Raw genomic sequence first — 25,798 nt, 5'->3', positions numbered from 1 at the left:
GGAAAGGTGTCTCAGGATTTTAATCCTGTCACTCAGGGACCATGTATTCATGAGTATTTGTACTGTGCCTAGTACAATTATAGAAATGTAGGGCTGGAAGGGACCTCAGGAGGACATCTAGTCCAGACCCCTGTGTCGAGGGAGGACTAATACCTAGACTGTCCGTGCCAGGTGTTTGTCTACTTGTTTTTAAATACCGCCAATGGCTCCACAACCTCCCTAGGTAAACTAGTGGTTATCGATCCTTATCGTTAGAAAGTTTTTCCTAATATCCAACCTAAACCTCCCTTGCTGTAAACTAAGCTGAGTACTTCTTGTCCTACCCTCGGTGGACATGGACAATAATTGATCACTATCCTCTTTATAACGATCTTTTTGTTACTATTGTGCCCACTCAGCCTTCTCTTCTGAAGACTAAACATGTCCAATTCTTTCAACATTTCCTTTAAACCTCTTCATTTTTGTTGCTGTCCTCTGGACTCCAATTGGTCCACATCTTTCTTGGAGTGTTCTGTCCAAAATTGGACACAATGCTCCAGCTGATGCCTCACCAGTGTCAAGTAGAGTGGAACAATTACTTCCCATATCTTATGTATGACACTCCTGTTAATACATCTGTCATAAATATAAAGGGAAGGGTAAACACCTTTAAAATCCCTCCTGGCCAGAGGAAAAACCGTTTTACCTGTAAAGGGTTAAGAAGCTAGGATAACCTCGCTAGCACCTGACCAAAATGACCAATGAGAAGACAAGATACTTTCAAAGCTGGAGGGGGGGAGAAACAAAGGTTCTCTCTATGTGATGCTTTTTGCCAGGAACAGAACAGGAGTGGTGTCTTAGAACTTAGTAAGCAATCTAGCTAGATATGTGTTAGATTCTGTTTTGTTTAAATGGCTGATAAAATAAGTTGTGCTGAATGGAATATACATTCCGTTTTTGTGTCTTTTTGTAACTTAAGGTTTTGCCTAGAGGGTTTCTCTGTGTTTTGAATCTGATTAACCTGTAAGGTATTGACCATCCTGATTCTACAGAGATGATTCTTTTACGTTTTCTTCAATTAAAATTCTTCTTTTAAGAACCTGATTACTTTTTCATTGTTCTTAAGATCCAAGGGTTTGGGTCTGTGTTCACCTATGCAAATCGGTGAGGATTTTTATCAAGCCTTCCCCAGGAAAGGGGGTGTAGGGTTTGGGGAGGATTTTGGGGGGAAAGACGTTTCCAAGCGGGCTCTTTCCCTGTTATATATTTGTTAGATGCTTGGTGGTGGCAGCAATAAAGTCCAAGGGCAAAAGGTAAAATAGTTTGTATCTTGGGGAAGTTTTAACCTAAGCTGGTAAAAATAAGCTTAGGGGATTTTTCATGCAGGTCCCCACATCTGTACCCTAGAGTTCAGAGTGGGGAAGGAACCTTGGCAACATCCCACAATGACATTTGCCTTATTCTCAACAGCATCACATTGTTGATTCATTCAGTGGGGGCCCAATTCTGAGTGGGAGCTTTGGGTGACCCTTGCAATACAAGTAAAGTTTGTGATCTAATTTGAATTTGACTGGTACAGAGATTTGAAGTAGATTTTCGCATCCCATCTCCATAACCACTCCTTTTTATGTATTAAGAAGAAAAGGAGTACTTGTGGCACCTTAGAGACTAACCAGTTTATTTGAGCATGAGCTTTCGTGAGCTACAGCTCACTTCATCGGATGCATAGCATATCGTGGAAACTGCAGAAGACATTATATACACACAGAGACCATGAAACAAAACTTCCTCCCACCCCACTCTCCTGCTGGTAACAGCTTATCTAAAGTGATCATCAAGTAGAGCCTTCACTTTAGATAAGCTGTTACCAGCAGGAGAGTGGGGTGGGAGGAAGTTTTGTTTCATGGTCTCTGTGTGTATATAATGTCTTCTGCAGTTTCCACGATATGCTATGCATCCGATGAAGTGAGCTGTAGCTCACGAAAGCTCATGCTCAAATAAACTGGTTAGTCTCTAAGGTGCCACAAGTACTCCTTTTCTTTTTACGAATACAGACTAACACGGCTGTTACTCTGAAACCTATGTATTAAGAGTAAGTGATTTCTCTCCTGTGAACATTTATTCACCCTTGGGAGCTGCGAGTCCGGGATGACTCTGGGCTGGTTTGGCTCTCTGAGGACAGTGACTCAGCTGGCCCAGTGCTCTGACAGTAGTGCCTCACCCTGGCATCTCTCAGTCCCTGGATTTGCAAAGTGTGAGCACTGCAGGGAAAGTATGCTGAGTCCTATGGAGGAGGAGGAGTGGCATTCATTGGCTCCAGAGGCATCTATGTCTCTCCTCTGACTGGAGGGCAGTCGCAATGGCGTAGGGCAGGGGAGGGCAAACTACGGCCCGTGGGCCAGATCCAGCCCATCAGGGCTTTCAGTCCGGCCTGCGGGATTGCCAGCCCCGTGGTGCAGCAGGGCTAAGGCAGGCTCCCTGCCTGCCCTGTCCCTGCGCTGCTCCCAGAAGTGGCCAGTACCACGTCCCTGCAGCCCCTGGGGAGAAGGGGGGGCAGAGGGCTCCATGCGCTGCCCTCGCCTGCAGGCACCGCCCTCTGCAGTTCCCGTTGGGTGGGAACAGGAATGGGGAACCACAGCCAGTGGGAAGTTTGGGGATGGTATCCACAGGTGAGGGCAGCGCACTGTGGAGCTGTCTGCCCCACCCCACCACCAGGAGCCAATGCCGGACATGCTGGCCACTTCCAGGAGTGGCATGGGGCCAGGGCCGGCAGGGAGCCTGCCTTAGGCCCGCTGCGCGCTGCTGCCACCCTGGAGCTGTTCGAGGTAAGCGGCGCTAGGCCGGAGCCCGCACCCTGAATCCCCTCCTGCATCCCGACCCTCTTCCCTGAGCCTTTTAAACCCCTGCCTTGAGCCCGCTGCTACACCCCTCCTGCATCCCAACCCTCTGAGCCCCCTGCCGCACCCAGCATGCCTTCTGCACCCCAACCCCTTGCCCTGAGCCCCCTTCCTGCACACAGCACACCATCCCACACCCCGCACTCCCTCCCGCACCCCAACCCCCTGCTCCAGCCCTACATTCATGGCCCTGCATACAATTTCCCCACCCAGATGCGGCCCTTGGGCCAAAAAGTTTGCCCACCTCTGGTGTAGGGTCTGGAGGGTGGAGTTGTGAAGATTCTGGAGCTTCAAGGACTGGCATGAGAGAATGATGGAATAATTCAGTTTGTCATGGATTAGGTATCTACACAGGGCAAACCCAACATGAATAGTAGGAGGGCTGCAGATCAGGAGTGAGGGACATTGGCAGAGCTGAGGTCAGAACTGGAGTAGTAGGGGATGCTGCATTTTAGAACTATAGGGCATTGACAGAACTGTGTGGTGGAAGCTTTTGTAGCATCTTCCAGCTCTGGGTTTGGGTGTAGTCCTTCGCTTTAGCGAACAGCATCTTCCCGTGCAACCTAAAAGCATATAATAAAATGAGAAAATAAGGAAGAGACTTTTTGTTTTGGTGCCTATATTGTATGAGTCTGTAGCAGTATAATACTTAACACACAGCAGAGGTTGTGAGAAAGGGGGGCTTAGCTGCATGTGTTGTCTGAAGTGAATGAAGCACAATGACCATATGATGCACAACTCTATAGGAAAATCATGTTTCAGTGGGTTTTTTTCATCATGGCTGATTTATGCTGAAATAATGTGATAACTTCTTGGTCTGGCAGCTGTGTCAGAGTAATGTTTGGGAAGTGCTTGATCTTCATGCTTTTGGTGCTGCTTTATTAAAAATGCTTAGTAACAACGTGCTTATCCTCAGTTACATGGAGGGGATCACAGTGGAATTGCTTTATCACAACATCCAACACTAAGAGCACTTAGATTCCTAGAGTCCAGGTCATTCCGCTGTTTTGAGAAAAATGAGACACAAAATTTAAAGGAAATTTTGAAAGGCCATGATATTTTTCCAGTAAATACAGTTATAGTATATTCTATTTAGGTTTTTAATACCACACTGATCACGGTAGTATCTAAGTCCCATCTGGTTGTGCATTAACTGATATGACTACACTTGTGTCATTTGTTGTTTGTTCTCTCATCCTTTCCCCACAAGGAGAAGCATGTGAAGAGCAGTGTCTTGTGTTGATAGTTTTTGTTTGTTATAATATATATGTTGCTTTGTATTTACATCAGAGAAGGCAAGGCTAAAGAAATGCACTTTGCACTTGGAGCAGCAAGCGGGGAGGGGGATTTGTGGTAGTCCTTAATTCTTGGTAGAGTTCATTCTGTGTTTCTGGACCGTCTCCCCATAGAAAGTTCTGTCTCCAGCACAGACCAGCTTTACTTTTACTGTAGAAAGTTTGGTTGTGCCAGAGGAGTGTAGGTGACAACAATGGTCTTCGTCCCAGGCTTCAGACAATCTTTTAGATACGTTGGGTCCAGGCCATAGAACATTTTGAAGGTAAGGGCTGAGACCTTGATTTGAAATTCAACGGGAAGCCAGTGTAGACAGTGGAGAACAGGTGTGCTGTGCTCGTGTTAGTTTGTGTTGCTGAGGAGATGAAATTAGCTTTTTATTTTTTAGCTTTAAAGCCATATGTATGAGGTGTTGGGATATTTGTGTGAATTTGCTGGCATGCACTGCTCTGGAATATGAGAGAGATCCTGGTTCTGGTCAGCCAAGTGCCTGTATTTGTCAGCTGTCCCTATACAGCAAAGCATTTAAATACATTTTTAACACTGGGCAAGTGTTAAGTCACATTAACTTCAATAGACTTGAAGCACATCCTTAATCTTAAGGAAGTGCATTGATATTTTGCTGAATGGGCTTGCTAAAGCAGGTGGGGGCTGTGAAAGTTTACCTCTACTAATGCACCCCATCTCTGATCTGCAGCATCCCCTGCGATGTGAATTTTGGGTCTTCTGCAGTCCTGACAAAACCCTTGTAAACTCTTTGTTTCTCTCAGGCTTCTGGTTGTGTTAGTCTCTCTTAACATCTGGTGACAATTACTAGGTTCTCTACTTACACCAACAAATTATTTCACTTTTAATTTAACCCTAGTATACTCAGTTCTCCAGAGTTAAAAGGCTGTAGTAATACATTCTTTCCAGTCAGAAGAACTGGACTCCAAGTTGCTTTACAGTCTGTAGGTATTACAGCATTGGTCAGTTACCAGAAACTACTCAACCCTAGCTGACTAGAGTGAGGCTGTCTTGTAGCTCATACAGGTTTGAGCATATTGTCAATGATTAACGAATACTAATGCATAACGATCTTGGAAAGGAAATAGAGCAGGGAAGTCATAGTCCATCCATATGTCCATGATACCATTGCACCTAGGCCATTGTACTCTTCTGTCTGGACACTTTGTTTGCAGATTATAGATTATGGCAGACTGTAGAGCGTTTGGAGAAGAGCAGCATAAATGTTCAGGGCCTGAAGGAGCTGACTGAGACATTTAGCTCTTACTGGATATAGCTTGGCTAAGTAGCAAATATGTGAAGAATGTAAATGCCAAGGAGGAAAAGGATTTATTTAGGTGGTACACGAGTAACTGAGGCACACAGTTTAGGAATACAGTATACTTCCATATATCCAAAACCCTGTTATTTGAACCCCTGCATTAGCCAAATCCTTTCCTTGCCTCCCCGCATGAATCTCATGCTGGGGGACAAGGAAGAGAATCGGATAATACGGAGGTTCACATAACGGAGCAGAGACCCCCCTACCCGGCCCAAACTGTGAGGAGGAAGAGGAGCCACTGGCCGTGCGGGAGGTCACCCTGCTACTGGATGGCTCCTGTGGCAGCATAGGGAGCCTTCTACAGCCCTGCTGTCACAAGAGCGAATGAGTGGGGCTATGACAGCAGAACTGCAGAGGGCTCCCTGTGCTGCCGCTGGGCTGATGACACCTGATTCCTGCAGGCACTGGGTGGGGGTGAGGCTGTGGTCCTGGTGGATAAAAATCAATGTTTTTTTTAAAAAAATCAAAAAAATTTGGATTTTTTAAATTTAAATTGGATTTTTTTGATAAAATGCTTTTTGAGGAAAAAAACCTATCTAAAGATAGATACATTATAGCTCAAAGATATCTCATCATGGAATAGTGATTATAAATTCTGATTCTGTAGTAAGAGACAATATATTCATCTAATGTTTAAGAAAAGTTTTGTAAATGAGTTCCAATAGTTCATGGATTAGGGATGCAATTTTATGGGGTTCCAGGGGCTTCTGTATAGATTATTTAGGTTAATCTTTATATCTACCCAATAGGACTCAGTGCTCAGTCTAGAAGATACCATCAGAGGTGCTTAGTTATGCAGTTCTCAAACTGTGGATTTGTGTCTCCAGAGATAACATGCTTGTTAACAGCAGAAATGTTTTTAAATAAATAATATATAGAGGTGAGAAATGACAGACCTCAACCCTATTGTCCCTCTGCAAATTTGTGTACATAGAGGCAATCCCTTACTTCTCTCTAAAAGTGCAAAGTTTCAAAAAGTTCAGTGAATAGAAGATTGTTGGGGGTGGATCTGGACAAGGAGAAGAAGTTTGGAGATAAATGTGAGAAGGGAGGGACAGGCAATAGAAACAAAAGTGAAACTGTTTGAGCAGCATATTCCAGAAGTCTTGAGGTCTTTCTGAGTGTAGCCTTCATTGATTTGAGATCTACCATATCATTCTCTCACTAGAAGGGAAAACCTCTAATGGCAGTAGGCCGTACGAGAGACCCAGTTTGGGAATATTTTAATGAAGTTCCTCTACCTGTGGGTAAGACACGCATGTGTGCAAAATGCAAACAGTGCAACAAAGAAATGCAAGGCCTGGTTTCCCGAATGACACAACATCATGAGAAGTGTTCCTTCTCAAGAGGAAGCTGCGTTGAAGATGATGAAAGGAACATGTCTGAACATGCAGGATCTTCAGGTTGGTAAACTTTTTTATTTCATACTTCTTTCTTAAGGACTGCCTGTCTTCCTTCTGGACTAGTCTTGAATTCTCATGTTTGAGCAAAAAATGTAGTTGTTACTCTATGATACTATCACTTTAGATGCAGTTGTGATAAAAAATGAATAGCTGAAATAGGCAGATCTTCCTTTTACAATTTCACCTTTAAAGTAGTACTGAGTGTCAGTGAATGCAGTGAGTAATACTAAATAAGCAGTATGGTAATAATAATTAAATAACTGCATTGAATTATTTTTTTAGGAGAATCCATCCTCAACATGCAGGATTCTGAAGGCTATCCACTTTCAAGATCACCATCATTTTCTATAGTTTCAGAGTATTCTGCCAATGATAGTGTTTCTGTCACATCATGTATGTCACAGTATATCATTACCTGTAGCAAAAAGAAAAAATCTCCATTTCCAGAAACAACCATAGTTTGTGATAAGAACCAGCCGATTACAAAAAGAGGTAATTGATGAAAAAATTGCAATAAATGGTTTATTTATGCAACAAACTCTCCTTTCCATATGATTGAGAACCCACACTTCACTAACATGGTTCAGTCATTAACCATGGATATAGTCCACCCAACAGAGCAGATGTCGCAGGCAAAGTGCTGGATAAAGCGTATGAAAGAGAAATTGAGCAGTGTGCAAAAGGTCTAGACGGTAAAATTGTTAACCTGAGTCTTGATGGGTGGAGCAGTGTCCACAATGATCCTGTTGTATGTGCTTGTGTGACAACAGAAGAAGGGAATGTCTTCCTTACAGAAACAATTGATAGATCAGGAAATGCACACCCAACAGAATACTTACAAGAAGTAGCAGTAAAAGCTATAACAAACTGTGGGAAAAAAAATTCAAATGTCTAGTACGCAGCTTGGTGACAGACAATGCTGCAAATGTATCCAAGGTGAGAAGAAATTATTTAGAAGAGAGTGAAGAGAGTCCCAAGCTAATAACATACAGTTGCAGTGCTCATTTGTTGCACCTCCTAGCCAAAGACTTCAGTGTTCCAGAAATGAAGGCTAATCTTGTTGAAATTGCAAAATACTTGGGTAACAACTGCTTTGCAGCAGCTGCTCTGAAAAAAGTGGGAGGAACCAAGACGTGCAATGGAAGTCAGTAGTGGACTGTTTTGAGCACTAGATCAAGAACTGGCCTAATCTGATGACAGATTGTGAACAAAATCCTGAAAAAATAGATGGCACTGTCACAGCCAGCGTTCTCAACATTGGGCTTAAGAGAAAGGTTGAACACATGCTGAGTACCCTGAAGCTTATTTCTGTAGCCCTGAACAAAATGCAGGGAAACAGCTGTTTTATTGCTGATGCTGTTGAAATTTGGAAGGAACTGAGTGAGATCTTAAAAGAGAAATATGCAATGACAAAGTTAAATTACAAGCATTAAAAAAATGAATGGGACAAGCACTCTCTCCAGCTCATTTTCTTGCAGATATTCTCAATACTCGGTACCAGGGTCAAACCTTAAGTGCTGAAGAAGAGGAGTTGGCTATGACATGGACATCCAGCAATCCCTCCATAATGCCAACTATAATAAACTTCAGAGCTAAGGGTGAACCATTCAAGAAATATATGTTTGCTGATGATATTTTAAAGAAAGTCACACCAGTGAACTGGTGGAAGTCACTTAAGCACTTAGATTCAGAGACTGTTGAAGTGATCATCTCACTTTTAACAGCAGTAGCTTCTTCTGCTGGTGTAGAAAGAATATTTTCTTTCTGTGGACGAATTCATTCCAAACTGAGAAATTGTTTGGGACCTGAAAAAGCAGGAAAGCTCGTTTTTCTTTTCCAGATTACGAATAAACAGGAAAATGAAGGTGAAGATGACTGAGTTAGCTGCAGAAGCCAGTATTTTAAGTTTCTCATATTGACCTGGCTGACAGTCGATTTAATATTGGTTTTTTGTTTTGTTTTTTAAATATTTCATTTAACTATCTTAGTTAAAAACAATTTTAACAAAAATAAACCTGATTTTAAAAAACTTAAATGTTTAACTAAATTCAAATTGCATATGCTTGTTTTGTTAAAATATTAATGTTTGCTGTTGAAGAAAAATATCCAGAATACATAACGTTGTTGTTTTAGTTAAATAATTTAAGTGTTTGTCTGGTGATGTTCTCCTCCTAATACAGCATGGCAAGAAAATCCTCCAAATATTAATGATTAACCTGTTGAATTGGAGATAGGTCACCTCCCAATGACTTCATAAATATCTGCTTCAATTTACTTTGGTAAATGAAATAACCAATCATTGATTTTCTGATATAGCTGTAAAACGAATCTGAAAAGTGTTCAAAATAAATCACTTTAAAAATGTTTAGGGTGTACCTTCTAAAAATGAAACCTACATCTATCTCTGAGTTGTGAAGAATATGTATTAAGGTTATAACAACCAACAAGAATGCACTTTTATGTAGAAATCCATGATTAAATCGAGTCTTCCTGACTAGTGATTTAAATCATGATTTAAATCAAATCCACCCTGGCTCCTGCCCTCTTCATTATTCAAACTCCCAGTTGTCCAAAAAAATCTGTGTCCCCCTTGCTATTCTGATAATCAGGACTATACTGTAATGGGATGGTGAGGACTGAGATACTGGAGAAATAGACAACCCACCTGAAAATTTGAAGTAGGAAATGGGATTGGGGGGAGGGTGATAGGATAGATTACCTGATGGGTTTTTTCCATCTACAGTTCCTGTCAGTTTGTGGAAGAATAAACAATGCCATTGAAACTGCAGGGAGATCTTATTTAGGTTAGAAAATAACTAGCCCAGTTTAACTTGACCAGGAAGTTGGAGATAGCACTCCTACACTTGCAAAAGTGCCACAGGATTTTTTTAAATAATTCAAGATGGTCAGTATTTGAAGTTTCACATTTTATCCAAAATATAGCACTGCCTGCAAGCATCATGCTGTGGCAGTGACCACTATGAGGGGAACTTCCAAGGAACTGTCTTTGGTTCTAAAGGCCTTGGAAGTTTCCTAGGCGAATACTGACCATGCTTAAGAGATCTGACAAGATGACAGGCTAAGGGAATCTGAAAGCTCATATACTGTGATAACAGTTGCAACTTCCCTTGCTTTCTTACAGCTGCATTGTCAAACCTGCGAATAGTATCAGAGTTAATGAGAATGTGCTGGTGAGTTTCAAGTGCAGTAAAATGCAAGAAGTAGTGGGTTTTGGCAGCTTCCTCCCTGAATCTCCCTGTATGCTGGGCTCTTAGCAGCCTCTGCTCATCACGGTTTCCTTGGAATTTGTGTGGCTCCTAATCACCAAATGGCTTGATGCTGCTGCTTTGTAGGCTGTCACTATGATCTGTGGATTCCCTTTGTGGTATGAGGAAGAGATGTAACACAGGAAACCCTAGTACAGATAAGGCCAACTTTTCTGGGCAGTTCATCTCCTCTATAGAGGGAATACTTGATGGCTTGTTAGCAGTCATGTCTGAGGAGGAGCTGTGTGTCTGGGATTGGGTAGTTTGGTCTGCATCCCGCTCAAGCTCTGCTTGAATGTTGCCTTTTAAAAATGTCTTTGAGGCCTGCTGGAAAGAGCCAGGTGTGTGCCCTGCTCTGTGGGGTGAGAAATAAGGACAGTGACTTAGGCCTCATCTACCCTAGAAAATTAGGTCGGCATAACTACATTGCTCAGGCAAGTGAAAAATCCACTCCCCTGAACAGCGTAGTTAAACTGACCTAAGTCCCCATGTAGACTGCGCTCTTCCATTGACCTGGCTACCGCCTCTCAAGGATGTGGATTACCTACCCTGACAGGAGAACCGCTCCAGTCAGTGTGAGTAGTCCACACTGAAGTGCTGTAGTGGTGCAGCGGTGCCCCTGCAGTGTTTTAAGTATACACAATTTTATAGGCTGAATTAAAGTGATGCAAGAGAGATGACTTCCCCTGCTTAGAAGGGCTGTCACCTCTTCTCTTCATCCATACCAGGCTCAGCTGCAGTCCTGTCAAATCTCATCGGTTAAGCAGGTTGAGGCCCGCACAGTACTTGAATGGGAGACTTCTCAGCAATACTTTAGGGCAGTGGTTTTCAAACTGGGTTATGCGTCCCCTAAAGGGTATGTGAGCTCTTGTTGGGGGTATGCAAGAAAAATCCTGTAATGGTGGACAATATGCTTTATTTAGTAAGACTTGGCAATCTAATCATAGGTATATTATGACCCTATCTCAGAAGGGGATACATAGTAGACTACATTATATGGAAAGGGGTACACAGCCTAAAAAGTTTGAAAACCACTGCTTTATGGCTTGTCTATGCTTAAAATTCTACAGTGGCAAACGGGGTAGTGGTGACACCCCTTGGAGGCTTCCTGACCACCCAAAAGCCCCATCCCTAATACATCATGCTCTAACATGGCACAGCTTGGGGCTGATATCCAAAGTTAGACAAGGCATGTGAGTTAATTCCACTTTGTCTCTGGGTGTCAGGAGCTTTGCTTCCCAAGCTGTTTTTGTGTGTGTGGCTTTTCCTTGCTAGTTCTGAGAGCACTTTCTCACTTACTCTGCATATATAAATGGCCATGGTTCTGTGGCTTGAAATTGCTGTGGGTCTTTCACAGGAGGCAAATGATCTGAAAAAGCTGCAGCTTGAATTTAACAGTTTGTCTTTGGCTGACACAATGCCGGCTATTAATTAATGATATTAAGACCAAATATTATACAGATCCAAAAATAACCTTGGAATTGATTGATGATGATTTATTCATTGTGCTTTGGAGAGAGAGAGGCAGAAGATGTGACTAGGCCAAGAATTATAAATATTTGGGGTTTCCAGAGAGATCCAGCACTTGTGTGTGGGGGCAGCATTCTGTTTGTGTATATTGGTTGAACAGACTCTCAGGACTTGCTGTTTGTAAACCTGATGACAGAAGTTGACTTGAGAATGGGAGGAAAATGCCAGCGGATTGTTTTTCTTTTTGGGTCATTGGAGGCAGTGACTGGGCAAAGCTCCTCTCATATTCCGTGATTCCTGAGTGTGGGTGTATTTGCAGATTTTTTTGTTTGTTTGTTCTGCACCACAGGGTTAAAATGTCAGAGTGTAAAGCCCAGGCTGGGTCAGGCATTGCCTGTGTCTCTTCCTGAGCTGACCCTTCTCTTAGGGTATGTCTACACTACGAAATTAGGTTGAATTTATAGAAGTCGATTTTTAGGAAGCAATTTTATACAGTCAATTGTATGTGTCCCCACTAAGCACATTAAGTCGGCAGAGTGCGTCCACAGTACCGTGGCTAGCGTTGACTTTCGGAGTGTTGCACTGTGGGTAGCTATCCCACAGTTCCTGCAGTCTCCACTGCCCATTGGAATTCTGGGTTGAGCTCCCAATGTCTGATGGGGCAAAAACATTGTTGCTGGTGGTTTTGAGTGCATGTCGTCAGTCACCCCTCCCTCCGTGAAAGCAAAGGCAGACAATCATTTCGCCCCTTTTTTCTGTGCAGACTCCATAGTGCTGTCAGCAGACAGTGCAGTAGGACTGCTAACTGTCGTCATCCACCACTTCCGCTGCAACTCTGCTCTCCTGCTCTCCTCGTGCCATGAATCCACTTCGCAGGTCCTCTCGTCGTTCTGTATAAATATCTATTCTCGTGGCATCCATCGTCATCCACCGCTTCCGCTGCAACTCTGCTCTCCTGCAGACGCCATACCACGACAAGCATGGAGCCCGCTCAGCTCACCGCTGCTGTTTTGAGCATTGTAAACACCTCGTGCGTTTTCCTGGAGTATGTGTAGAACCGGGCTAAGAGACGCCAGCATGAGGGCGATTTTGATGAGGACGTGGACACAGACGTTCCTGAAAGCACGGGCTGTGGCAACTGGGACATCACAGTGGCATAGGGCTGGTTGATACAGTGGAACGCCGATTCTGGGCCCAGCAAACAAACACAGACCAGTGGGACCGCATAGTGTTGCGGGCCTGGGATGATTCCCAGTGGCTGCGAAACTTTCGCATGCGTAAGGGCACTTCCATGGATCTTTGTGACTTGCTTTCGCCTGCCCTGAAGTGCTAGAATACCAAGATGAGAGTAGCCCTCACAGTTGAGAAGTGAGTGGCGATAGCCCTCTGGAAGCTTGCAACACCAGGCAGCTACCGGTCAGTTGGGAATCAATTTGGAGTGGTCAAATCTACTGTGGGGGCTGCTGTGATCCAAGTAGCCAACGCAATCACTGAGTCGCTGCTATCAAGGCAGTGACTCTGGGAATTGTACAGGTCAGAGTGGATGGCTTTGCTGCCAGTGAGGTTCCCTAACTGTGGTGGGGCGACAGACAGAACACATATCCCTATCTTGGGACCGGACCACCTTGGCAGCCAGTACGTAAACCGCAAGTGGTACTTTTCAATGGTGCTGCAAGCACTGGTGGATCACAAGGGATGTTTCACTGATGTCAACATGGGATGGCCGGGAAAGGTACATGACGCTCGCATCTTTAGGAACTCCGGGCTGTTCGAGCAGCTGCAAGAAGGGACTTAATTCCCAGACCAGAAAATTACTGTTGGGGATGTTGAAATACCAATAGTTATCCTTGGGGACCCAGCCTACTCCTTCATGCCGTGGCTCATGAAGCCATACACAGGCACCCTGGACAGTAGTAAGGAGCAGTTTAACTATAGGCTGAGCAAGTGCAGAATGGTGGTAGAATGTGCATTTGGATGTTTAAAAGCTTGCTGGTGCAGTTTACTGACTCGGTTAGACCTCAGTGAAACCAATATTCCCATTGTTTTTGCTGCTTGCTGTGTGCTCCACAATATCTGTGAGAGTAAGGGGGAGACTTTTATGGCGGGGTGGGAGGTTGAGGCAAATCTCCTGGCGGCTGATTACGCACAGCCAGACACCAGGGTGATTAGGAGAGCACGGCTGGGCGCCCTGAGCATCAGAGAAGCTTTGAAAACCAGTTTCATGACTGACCAGGCTACAGTGTGACAGTTCTGTTTGTTTCTCCTTGATGAAAACCTGCCCCCTTGGTTCACTCTACTTCCCTGTAAGCCAGCTGACCTCCCCCCTTTGATCACCGCTTTCAGAGGCAATGAAGTCATTATTCTTTCAAAATCATGCATTCTTTATTAATTCATCACACAAATAGGGGGGAAACTCGCAAGGTAGCCCGGGAGGGGTGGATGAGGAGGGAGGCACTGGGTGGGGTGGTGGTTGAGGTGAGGAGGGAAGGACAAGGCCATACTACAGTTCAAAACTTATTGAATACCAGCCTTCTGTTGCTTGGGCAATCCTCTGGGGTGGAGTGGCTGGGTGCCTGTAGCCTTCCCCCCCCCCCCCAGTGTTCTTGGGCGTCTGCGTGAGGAGGATATGGAACTTGAAACTTGGGAAGGAGGGCAGGCGGGTATACAGGGGCTGCAGCGGCAGTATGTGCTCCTGCTGCCTTTCCTGCAGCTCCGCCAGACACCTGAGCATGTCAGTTTGCTCCCCCATTAGGCTCAGCATTGCATCCTGCCTCCTCTCAGCGTGTTCCTCCCTCCTCTCAGTGTGTTCATTTAACGCTTTGCTGGACTCTGCCATTGTTTGCCTCCATGCATTCTGCTGAGCTCTTTCGGTGCGGGAGGACTGCATGAGCTCTGAGAACATGTCATCGCGAGTGTGTTTTTTCCGCTTTCTAATCTGTGCTAGCCTCTGGGATGGAGATGATAGGGGGAGCTCAGAAACATTTGCTGCTGCAGGAGGGAAAAAAGGGAGAGTAGTATTTAAAAAGATACATTTTAGAGAACAAAGGGAAAACTATTTCACACTGAATCAAGTGATTCACATTACATAGCACATGTACTTCACTCCCCTCTCCCCCCACCGCGTGGCTAGTATCAGGGAAGATCCCTCTCAGCCAAACGCGAACAGCTCAGCATGAACGGGTCTTGCCCCACTGCGTGGCAAAGGCTTTGGGAGTACCTCCAGGAGAGCTTCATGGAGATGTTCCTGGAGGATTTCCGCTCCATCCCCAGACATGTTAACAGACTTTTCCAGTAGCTATACTGGCCACAAATGCATTCCAAGTCTTCAGGGCAAATTAATCATTAAACACGTTTGTTTTTAAATCCTGTATTGTATTTACAAAGGTACACTCACCAGAGGTGCCTTCTCCAGCTTCATGGTCCGTGAGCCCGCGTTGGGAGGGTATTGACTCTGGGGTCATGAACAGTTCCGGGCTACCGGGGAGAAGGGATTCTCTGCTTGCCTGCTGTGTGCTATCCTCAACCTCCTCCTCATCTACAAAAGCCTCATCCCTGTTGCGTGAGACTCCCCCCTTGCAGGTGTCCACGGACAGTGGTGGGGTAGTGGTAGGGGGCCCCTCCTAGACTTGCATGCAGCTCATCATAGAAGTGGCATGTATGGGGCTCTGAGCGAGTGCGACCGTTTGCATCCTTTGTTTTTTGGTAGGATTGCCTCAGCTCCTTAACTTTCACGTGGCACTGCTGTGTGACCCTGGTGTAGCCTCTGTCCATCACGCCCTTGGAGATTTTGGCAAATGTATTGGCATTTCATCTTTTGGAACGGAGTTCTGCCTGCATGGATTCTTCTCCCCATACAGCGATCAGATCCAGTACCTCCCGTTCGGTCCATGCTGGAGCTCTTTTGCTATTCTGGGACTGCATGGTCACCTGTGCTGATCAGCTTGCCACGCTGGCCAAACAGGAAATGAAATTCAAACGTTCCCGGGGCTTTTCCTGTCTACCTGGCCAGTGCATCTGAGTTGAGAGTGCTGTCCAGAGCGGTCACAATGGAGCACTCCGGGATAGGTCTTGGAGGCCAATACCGTCCGTCCACACGACCCCAAATTCGACCCAGCGAGGTCTATTTTAGAGGTAATCCCCTCGCCGGGGAGGAGTACAGAAATGAATTTTAAGAGCCCTTTAAGTCGACAAAACAGGCTTGGTCATGTGGATGGGTGCAGGGTTAAATCGACCTAACGCTGCTAAATTCGACCTAAACTCGTAGTGTAGACCAGGGCTAAGTGTGATGGACTGGTTCACCATATACTGAACTCTCCGGTTCTTAGATCCTCATTCATGTGGGCTTTTTCTTCATTTTCTTGGATCAGTCCAACAAATGCATTGGAATGAAAGCTACAGACTTTTGCTTGAACAATGAGGCAGAACTGTGTGTGATAGAGCAGTTATGGGTGTAGGAGGTATTCAAGTGCATGAGAGCTATTCACAGGCTCTTTAAGGACAGAACTAATTGAGAAATAATTGGGGGTTCTGGCTGGAAAAGTGCATCATGTCTTGGAACTGTTTTTGAATGGGAGACATGGTAAGGGACTATTTGGGGTTGATAACTGGCTCAGCCTAGGGTCTGAGGCGTAGGGAAGCAGCAGAGCTGCTTACCTTTTGGATGGGCGACAGTAATGCTGAGAGCTCTGGTTCTGATGCATTTGGATTGAGATATACCTTGGTCTTTTCAGAGCTTCAGAATGGCAGATACTAAATGTCTGTGTGTGTTTTAGGGGTGTTAACTGTATGTTGGTAGTCAGCATCATCTGCTAGGTTGGTTAGGGCCAGCATCAGCTGACCTTGGAAGGGACTTGGATCAGCCAGACAACAACTAGAGGACTATGGGACATGTTTGTGAAGGGTAAGGGGTGGTAAGTTGTATCAGGTACTGTGTCGAGGTAAAAGCAGCAGCCTGGAAAGGGTTAAGAGATTTCTGCCTATCACATGGCTGGAAGAGGAAGCTGGATCCAAAGGGGTACCAGGGGAGGGGTGTGGTGTGTGCGCGCGCACGTGCACACACACAAACACACACGCTGGTAGAGGCAGCAAGGTTCTTGGGATTCTAATCAGCATTTTTGGTTGGATAGTTTTATTTTGTTTGTACCTGTTGTTGTAAACAATAAATAATGAATGGGGCCCAGAGGTAAGGGCCTTTATAACAGACTTAAACCTGGAGTTTGCTTCGCTTCCTCGGCTGATGAAACAGCCTACAAGGGCAAAAAAGAGTTTTTGTAAAAGCCCAGAATTGTCTGCTGTTGCCGCCCGCTCCTGGCTTTTGTGGCTTGACCAGGTTCTCTCCCTCGCCCCACCTGGCCCGAAGGAAGCTCTGCAACTCGCAATGTGGGATGAGCTGCAGCTTAATACTGGGCTGGAATGGCGAAGGGTGGAAAACCACCCATCCACTTGCCAGAGCATTCTTATTCCATTTTGTATCCATTGTCATGGAGGAGGTGAATTAATGTACCCTCCTCTGCCTGATAATTTCCCCTCAGCCCCAGGCTCAGGACCACTCAGTCTTGGCAAGTGGAATGCAGCAGAGTTTGCTGCTCATTAGGTGTAAAATATACAGTGGAAACCTGAAGGAGGTAAAGTCTGGAAATTGCTTCTGTGTGTTACAGGGCCTGTTGGATCTCAAGCTTTCTTAAAAGGGCCTTTTGAGGTTCTCGTACACCATTGTTTTCCTGTGGAACTGGCATAACCCAGTCCACCTGAAACCAGCTTGAATATGTGGTTATGTGGCTGCATGCACGTTCGCCCACCTCTGAATATATTTGCCTTGCCTTCTACATTGGAACATCGTTTTAGCACCATTTCCTTTTGTCTTCACAACATAGATAATCACACTGAGCACTAATATAAGACAGTGCTTTGTATCTGCCAAGTGCTGCAAATGTTGGTTAGTAGCCAGTGTTTGTTTTCGTTTCATTCTCTTTTATAGCTTTTCGGGTTGTGACTCTTGCTTCTGATAGAACCCTGAGAGGCAGCATGTGCTGTTTACTCCTAAAACTGGCTCTGCCGGGGGGTGTGATTCTGGCATTCTGACCAGTAGCTACACTCTGCCAAAGGAGGCATCTTTGAGAGCTCAGGGTTGAATGTTTACTGCCGGTATCATAAACCACCAGGTGTAAGGGCCAAATTGGAGTAGAATTCTATAGGGGGTGGTCAAATGGGATGTAACCAGGAGTAATGAAATGTAACTGAGTAAAGGAAAACAGATTTGATAGTAGGAAAACTTTCTGTCAGTAAAATATAGCAGTATCTTTACACTGCAAAAAAAAAAAAAAAAGACCTGCAGTAGCAAGTCTCAGAGCCTGGGTCAGTTTACTTGGGCTTGTGCTATGGGGCTAAGCAATGTGATGTTTTGGCTCAGCTCTGCGACCTTCCCCCCCCTTGCTGGGTCTCAGAGCCCAGGCTCCGGCCGGAGCCCGATCATGTGGGGATTGAAAACTCAACTGGACAATGCATAGGACAGTGTACCTTAGGGAGCAATCCTGCATTAGCCCTTAGGAAAGGGAATTGTGACCTTGACAGAGCTTTCCTATCTCTAATATGTGTGATTTAGACTAAAACCGCTTGAATTGCATCTTCTAGGAAGAGGAACCACATGTCTTCAGAGAGCAGCCCTCCATTTCCCAGTCCCCCGGCACAACTTAGCTGCCTTCAGCGTTCTTGCTGGGCAGAAGTACAGTACCCAGGCAGCTGAGAACAAGGAAGAGGAGCCCCTGCACACCATCATCAGCAATACAGAGAATGTGAAAGGTGAGCAGAGGCTGGGGATATCACGGGAAGGAAGTCTCTTGGGGTGCGTTGAAAACCCAGTGAAATGGCACTGCCTTGGCAAAACAGTGCCTAACTGGGAGGGCAGGAGCTTGGGGCTATCTCCCAAGGTACCTTTCCCACCTCTGGAGTGGGAGAGGTGCAGGTGTTTGTCATCCCATCAGTTAGAATGGCTTTTGGGATGGACTTTCGAGACTTGTGGAAGGAAGTTGTCATTGATGCTTCAATAACAGTAAATTCTTGGAGTCTCATAGTCAAGGACTGCTAGGTATCCTAGCAAAAATAAAATTACCAGAATGAACACAAGGCAAACATCCCTCTAGCAAAGTCGTAAATACAGAGTAAAGAATAAAACAGCAGGAACAGGTTCACCCCTGTACCCTCTCAATATCTCGCAGGAAGCATGAACCTGTTGAGAAATAAAACTACTTAAGAGGGAGATAGACGCACCTCTATAGTTGCAGTCTGGCAGAAGCCTGCAGTGTGCTCTGGTGGATGTAACTTTCGTGTGTGTAGGTAGCGGTTCCAAAGGACCTGCCTCTTGCCTGCTGTTACATCTATTGTTACATAGGTGAACTGTGTGTGCCCAGCTCATTGCTTTTGATGATGGAGATCTCTGATTAAAATCATGCTGTCATCCCTTTAGTTAGAACTAATTGCTTTGCCTGCCTCCAAACAGAGCTGCTTTAAAACAAAGTCATGTGAGTTATCTGAACACAGAAATAGCATCTTAAACTCAATATTCCAAGGCCTTTTCCATACACCTTGTATTTTTGAAGATCCAGGGCTATGAAGCCCTTAAATGAACTTGGTCCCCCTGCACCCATCATCTTGCTCTCTGGGGTCAGAGAATCTGGGGTTTTGTCTGCAAGCAGCTGCAGACATGTGACAGGTCACGGGTAACTTTGACTGTGCTGCTAGTGTCTTAAGTGTGTCTAACAGGAAATGCCAAAGATCGGGCCTTTTAAAAAGAGCCTGAAAGAGAGCCTATTGAGAGAAGCATTTTGTAAAGTGTTGTTCTCTTTGAGCCGCTGTTGTCATTGAGAAAGATTAAGTATATTAATCAGCGGGGTGTGTGCAGTATCAAGGGTGCTTCAGCAGAGAGGTGCCAGATTAACACAATGGCTTCTTCTGTTTTACTTGGAGTATGCTTTTTATGTTGGGAACTTAGAGTGCTTGTTGAAAGCTCTTAGAGTGGGGTGTTTGCAGATAGCTCCTTTACATGTTGGAGCTCCCTTTCCCCACCAGCCTCTATTTGGTACAACAGCGAGGGCTCACATCTGGCAGCGTGTGGCCCTCTAAAAATTAGAGGGGGGAGGATTGGCTACGAAGCAGGGGAGGGCATTTTTAGAGATGAAGATTTGGGGATTGGATGGCTCCATGGATCAGGAATGGAGTGTAATTTTTCACGTCTAGGTCACTGATTCAGCTTCAGCCCAGACAGGTAGTGACCTGAACTCACATAATATATCGTCTAATGGCCATTCTGCAGTCTATGTGTTGTCTCAGCCCTTGTCTAGGCTGATAGTGTGCCCACATGGCAAAAACCATTCTCACATTTCGAAATAAATAGCGCCTTTGTTGGCAGTTTCCATGGAGGCCATAGATGCCCATATCCCCTGCCACTCCTAGCCAGGGCCCTGAGAGGCTGAGGCACACTAGTGAGGCTGTGTGTGCCTTTCCTGTATGAGAGAACTGTGTGAAATGCCCTTGGGTGTGCGTGTGTGTGATTAATTCTAGGAGAAGCCTCCAAACATGAGTTCCAGGCAGAGACGAAGAAGCTGTTGGACATTGTTGCACGTTCCTTGTACTCGGAGAAGGAGGTAGGTCACCTGCTAATCATACCGATGCTGGTGAAGTTTCTGTTTGCAAAGCCATGTGTATATATCTCTATCTATATATCTATCTGTGTCTGTCTGTCTGTGGCAGGGCGAGACGCTGCCCTTGCAGTGGAAATGCCTGCTTGACTTCCCAACAGAGTATGTTTTTAATTTCATATGTAAATACATCTAGATGACTCAGTAGGCCTGTTTTGGCTCTGGCAATTGGCTGTGTTTTAGCACCAAGTTTAAACAAACCAGCCCCCACACCACTAAATGGAGAAATACAGTTGGCTCTGTGCTGCACTGCATGTAGCGTTCCAGCACGATGGCGTTAATGGAGTCAAGGCAGTGCTGTGCTAGCCTGCTGCCTCACTGGAACTATCCCCTTCCTTTTACTGGCCACTTTTCTCCCTTAGCTTTTTAGTGCAGCATTTTAAATTCAGGGATTGATAGAAGGCTGCCCTGTTCTCGCCGGCAGAGGTATGTCTTTGAGCCCTGGCGAGAATGGAGTGTGCTCCAGATTTTTGACTAAGGCCTTGCCTATACACACCATCCAGCCATGTTTGGGAAAGGAAGCTTCACTCTGGGACTTCTGACTCCATTGGAAAGGATGCACTCTGGGGTCTGGCATCAGTATCACTCAGAAGACTAAAGTGCTAAAAACCCACATATCCTTTCCATAGGAGCCAACGGTGCCAGCGTAAAGAATGCTGCCTCAAACCCCTCCTCTTCTGGTACCCCGTTTAGGGGCTGTGACATGGCCACACCTAGAGTGTTGCAGTCTGCGTGTCTGTCTCTCGACAAGTCCCTCTGTTGGGATAAAAACCTGTGTATGAGCCAGCAGCGTGCCCTGAACGCTGTGGGGGTGCCACACAGCTGGCTGGGAGCGGTGCTGGCTAGACAGAGGCTGCAGTACATAACAATGTTCCTTCCCCAGGTGTTTATCCGGGAGCTGATCTCCAATGGCAGCGATGCACTGGAAAAGCTGCGTCATAAGCTGATGTCTGAAGGGAAGGTCTTACCAGAGATGGAGATTCACCTGCAGACAGACAGCGAGAAGGGAACCATCACCATCCAGGTATCTCCCTTTGCTGGCAAGAGGAACAGGAAGTCACTTTGCTGCACAGCTTATCCCAGCTGAAGCCCAGTAGAAGCTGAGCTGGAGTGTAACCCTCATCAGTCTCGACAGCCTCCCTGTGCCCCTGGCCCTTCACAGCTGGGTATCTGCAGGGCTGGTCAATGCTCAACAGTGATGCTAGATTGAGTCTGTAACCCCAAGCTTTGATGAAAGGCCAGCAAGTTTGTGCCCCCCGCCCACCCATACCATGCCCCTGAGTGGCTGGGAGGGGGACACCACAAACCAGGGGAGGGTTGCCCTCACCTGCTCCAGCCCTTTCCTGGAAACAACCTGTGGCTTCTCCCATAGTGCCTGTTACCATGCTGGGACTAAAGCACTTTCCATGTTCTGTGCATGTATCCCCACTAAAAGGCAGCCTCCCATGTGGGAGGAGGGCAGCCAGGTGCATAGCATGCTGCAGTACAGTGTGTGCATGCGGGGGTTTTCTTTACCGAGACTCTGCTCTTCTCTAGGTCTGAGACCTCATGTGCTGACAACAGGCAGAGCTCCCGTCCTAACTAGCTCTGCAGGAGGTGCTGGTACGGTGAGGGCAACCCTCCCCTGGTTTGTTGTGTCCCTCTCCCAGCCACACCTGCTCTGTCAGGATGAGCGAGTCCCCTAACTCTGGTTTCCTGGTATTGAGCTATGAAATATTTCACCATAAAGCTGCACTTCACGGATGACTAAAACTCTCTGGCAGGCAGATCTCTGGTGCCTTGTCTTTCAAATGTTCTTGCTTCCTGCTGCCCGAGTCAAGGTTGGAGTTTGAGGGGTACCTGCTGCTGGCAGAGGGGTCGTGGAATTTACTCGGTATCCAAATTTATGTGACATTTCTTTCTTATGCAGCATGCTCCAGAGGAAAGGGAGTGCATCTCTGGCGTCATCTCTCTTGTGGCAGGGGGAGAATGCACTGTTCCTCTTGCAGAGGCAGAGAAAGGAGGGCAGAGATGCTTTCACTTTTTCTAGGAGCAAAAGAGAGGCAGTTTTTAGGGTAGGGAGAACACTCCCAAGCTGTGGCCCGCAGAGCGCTAGTTGGTCACGTGGAGCCCAATCTTCTCTCTGTTTCTAGTTGCTTCTGTTGTTGGCCGGGCTCTTCCTTTTAAAAAAAAAAAAAAAAAAAAAAAATCTTGGAATGAGCTTAGGTGCCTACACTGGGGTCACTGCTATATAATCGGAGAGGAAGCAGGAGCTTTCCTCATGGGCCAGAGTGACCAGTGAGTCTGGAGCTTTGAGGCACCGGCAGGCCCTAGAGGAGTGCCAAGGGGACCAGGGGATGGGGTAGCTGGGCAGCACATTGAGGGGAGAAGGAGGACAAGAGACGGGAATGTGTAGGGGGAAGGGAGCAGAACGGAGGGGACAGGGAGATGAGATGAAGCCCAAAGGACACAGCGTAAGTAATCTTTATCACAAAGGACAAAGCACTTATGTCTTCGGAGACTGTTAAAATATACTAGATACTTCTACTTTTCCACGTAAGGGCCTGCTGCAGTTGCCATAGGGATGATAAGTGATCATGAGTGGGAAGACTGGGGCTGGGCAATACAACGTGTGTGTTGTGTTCCACAGTAGGGAGTGTTTGAGAATCCCTGGATTAGTGAATTGTATTTGTTACTTTCTGAGTTTCACAGTGTTGTTATATTTCCTTGGCCATTGTCTAAGCAAGTGATTTCTTCATTAGAGACCTAGACACAGCTGTAATCCCAGCACTGGGATGCAGTTCCTGTCGAGCCCATATCTGCTCTTCCTGGGATTTGCAGGGCATGCTTTGGGTTTTGGACATGGCATTGGGTTCTCTCCCTGACCATTTTGGCTAATAGCCATTGATGGACCTGTCCTCCGTGAATTTATCTAATTATTTTTGAACCCAGTTATGCTTTTGGCCTTCACAACATCCCCTTGCAGTGAGTTCCACGGGTTGACTCTAGGTTGTTTGAAGAAGTACTTCCTTATGTTTGTTTAACCTGCTGCCTATTAATTTCATTGAGTGAAGTCTGATTCTTGTGTTATCTGAAAGGGTAAATAACACTTCCCTATTCACTTTCTCCATACCATGGAGAAAGACCTCTATCATATCCCCACCTCGGTTGTCTCTTTTCTAAGCAGAACAGTCCCAGTCTTTTTAATCTCTCCTCATATGGCAACTATTCCTTACCTCTAATCATTTTGGTTGCCATTTTCTCTACTTATTCCAAGTCTAATATATGTTTTTGAGATGAGATGACCAGAGCTGCATGTGGTATTCAAGGGTGTACCATGGATTTCCATAGTGGCGTTACGATATTTTCTGTCTTATTAGCTATACCTTTCTTAATGGTTCCTGACATTATTAACTTTTTTGACTGCTGTTTTTTTGAGCAGATGTTTTCAGAGATACACCATGAGTTCAAGATGTCTTTGTTGAGTGGGGTCTAAATTAGCTATTACCTTCATTTTGTATGCATAGTTGGGATTGTGTTTTCCAATGTACGTTACTTTGCTCTTCTCAGTATTGGATTTCATCTACCATTTTGATACCATCACCCAGTTTTGTGAGATCTCTCTGTAACTGTTCACAGTTAGCTTCGTATTTAACTATCTTGTCTGAAAATTTTGCCACCTCACTGTTTACCCCTTTTTCCAGCTCGTTTTTGAATATGTTGAACAGCACTGGTCCCAGTACAGATCCTTGGGGATCCTGTTGTTTACCCCTGTTCGCTATGAAAACTGACAATTTGTTCCTCCCCTCTTTTTCCTATTTTTTTAAGCAGTTACTGATCCATGAGAGGACCTTCCCTCTTATCTTGTGTCTGCCTACTTTGCTTAAGAGCCTTTGGTGAGGGACCTTGTCAGCGGCTTGTTGAAATCCAAGTATACCTTATATCAGGGGTCGGCGGCCTTTCAGAAGTGGTGTGCCAAATCTTCATTTATTCACTGTAATTTCAGGTTTCACGTGCCAGTAATACATTTTAACGTTTTTAGAAGGTCTCTCTATAAGTCTACATTATATATCTAAACTGTTGTTGTATGTAAAGTAAATAAGGTTTTAAAAATGTTTAAGAAGCTTCATTTAAAATTAAATTAAATGCAGATCTTATCAGTTTAGTGTGATACTTGCCCTTGCTTTTCCTTGCTGAGTTTTCCAATGTCTGGCTTGTATTTGGATACTTTAAGCTGCACACAGCCTTCTGAGTGATCAGTTGTTAACCAGCTCCGAGAGGGACAGAGGATAAATTTCATGTGTGAAAATGCCTGTTCACAAAGGTACGTGGATCCAAATGCTGAATGCATTGCAAATGCAATTTTTTTCAAACCGTTAAATTTCAGTGCAGGGACGTCCAGCAGGTCAGAATAGAGGACCCATGATCTCTCTCGGTAGCTTCAAGTGCACTCCGCAGATCTACAAACTTTGATGCTCACAATTCTGAGCTTTTTAACTGAATGAGCTGCATTTCGAAATCAACACCCATCCACTGAAATACAGACCAACAAAAGTGACTTTAACTTTTCAGGTTTAATTAGAAAAGAAAGCATGGGGCCAAATTGCTGGAAATCTGTCAGAAATTTCTGATTTCAGTTCTTGCATGTACATTCCAATCTCATCGACACTGATAGCGCAACGTGTCGATAGCTCTTTTACGTGTTGGAAGTAGTGGAAAGTAGAACTTTGAATATCCCGAGCAAAAACTGCTAGTTTTACAACAAATGCCTTCCAGGCTTCATAAAGATCCAGACACGTTTGCCCTGGAAACAGAGGTTGAGTTCGTTTAGGTGAGCAGCAATGTCAGTTATAAACATGAGCTTAAACAGCCATTTGTCATCATCCAGTTGGGGCTAGTTTTGTCCTTTTTCTGACAAAAAGGCCTTGATTGCATCAAAACAGTTTACAAAGTGCACCAAAACCTTGCCACTACTTAGCCACTGAATGTTGTTGTGAAGGGGAATGTTGTTATAAGCACTGTCCATCTCTTCTAGCAGTGCTTGAAACTGTCTGTGAGTCAAAGCAGATGGAGCAACAAGGAAATTCACAATTCGCACCACTGTATTCATCACATTATTAAGTTCGGAATTAGAAATTTTAGAACACAGGTTTTCTTGATGGATGATACAGTGAAATTTGACTGTTGGGTGGCCAATTTGATCTTCAAGTAACTTTACAAATCCCTTCTGTTTTCTGACCATGGCAGGAGCACCATCTGTTGTCACACAAAATATTTTTCTGATGTCAACTCCTCGTTCTTCAGAATGGTTTATAAAACTTTCCACTATATCTTTCCCCTTTGTTGTGCCATGCAGGGGTTTTTGGCAACAAAGTTCCTCTTGGATTTCATCGGAAGCACAATATCTTGCAACAACTGTCAAACGTGGAAAGTCGTTTATATCCACTCTGTCATCAACTGCAACGCTAAACACTGCTGTGTCTTTTAATGC

General features: G+C 45.2%; 1 protein-coding gene across 1 annotated transcript in view; it reads left to right on the top strand.

Moving 5' to 3' along the window:
- Positions 1 to 25,798, top strand: part of TRAP1 (TNF receptor associated protein 1) — a 78,570-nt gene that overhangs the window by 2,199 nt on the left and 50,573 nt on the right. Inside the window, exons 2-4 of the mRNA XM_037910492.2 lie at positions 18,266 to 18,433; positions 20,192 to 20,274; positions 21,212 to 21,352. Coding sequence (XP_037766420.1) covers positions 18,266 to 18,433; positions 20,192 to 20,274; positions 21,212 to 21,352 — 392 coding nt within the window. The remainder of the gene's footprint in view (positions 1 to 18,265; positions 18,434 to 20,191; positions 20,275 to 21,211; positions 21,353 to 25,798) is intronic.

This window comes from Chelonia mydas, chromosome 10 (assembly GCF_015237465.2).
Source record: "Chelonia mydas isolate rCheMyd1 chromosome 10, rCheMyd1.pri.v2, whole genome shotgun sequence".
Classification (NCBI taxonomy): Eukaryota; Metazoa; Chordata; order Testudines; family Cheloniidae; genus Chelonia; species Chelonia mydas.
This window is presented reverse-complemented; position numbering and strand designations above follow the sequence as displayed.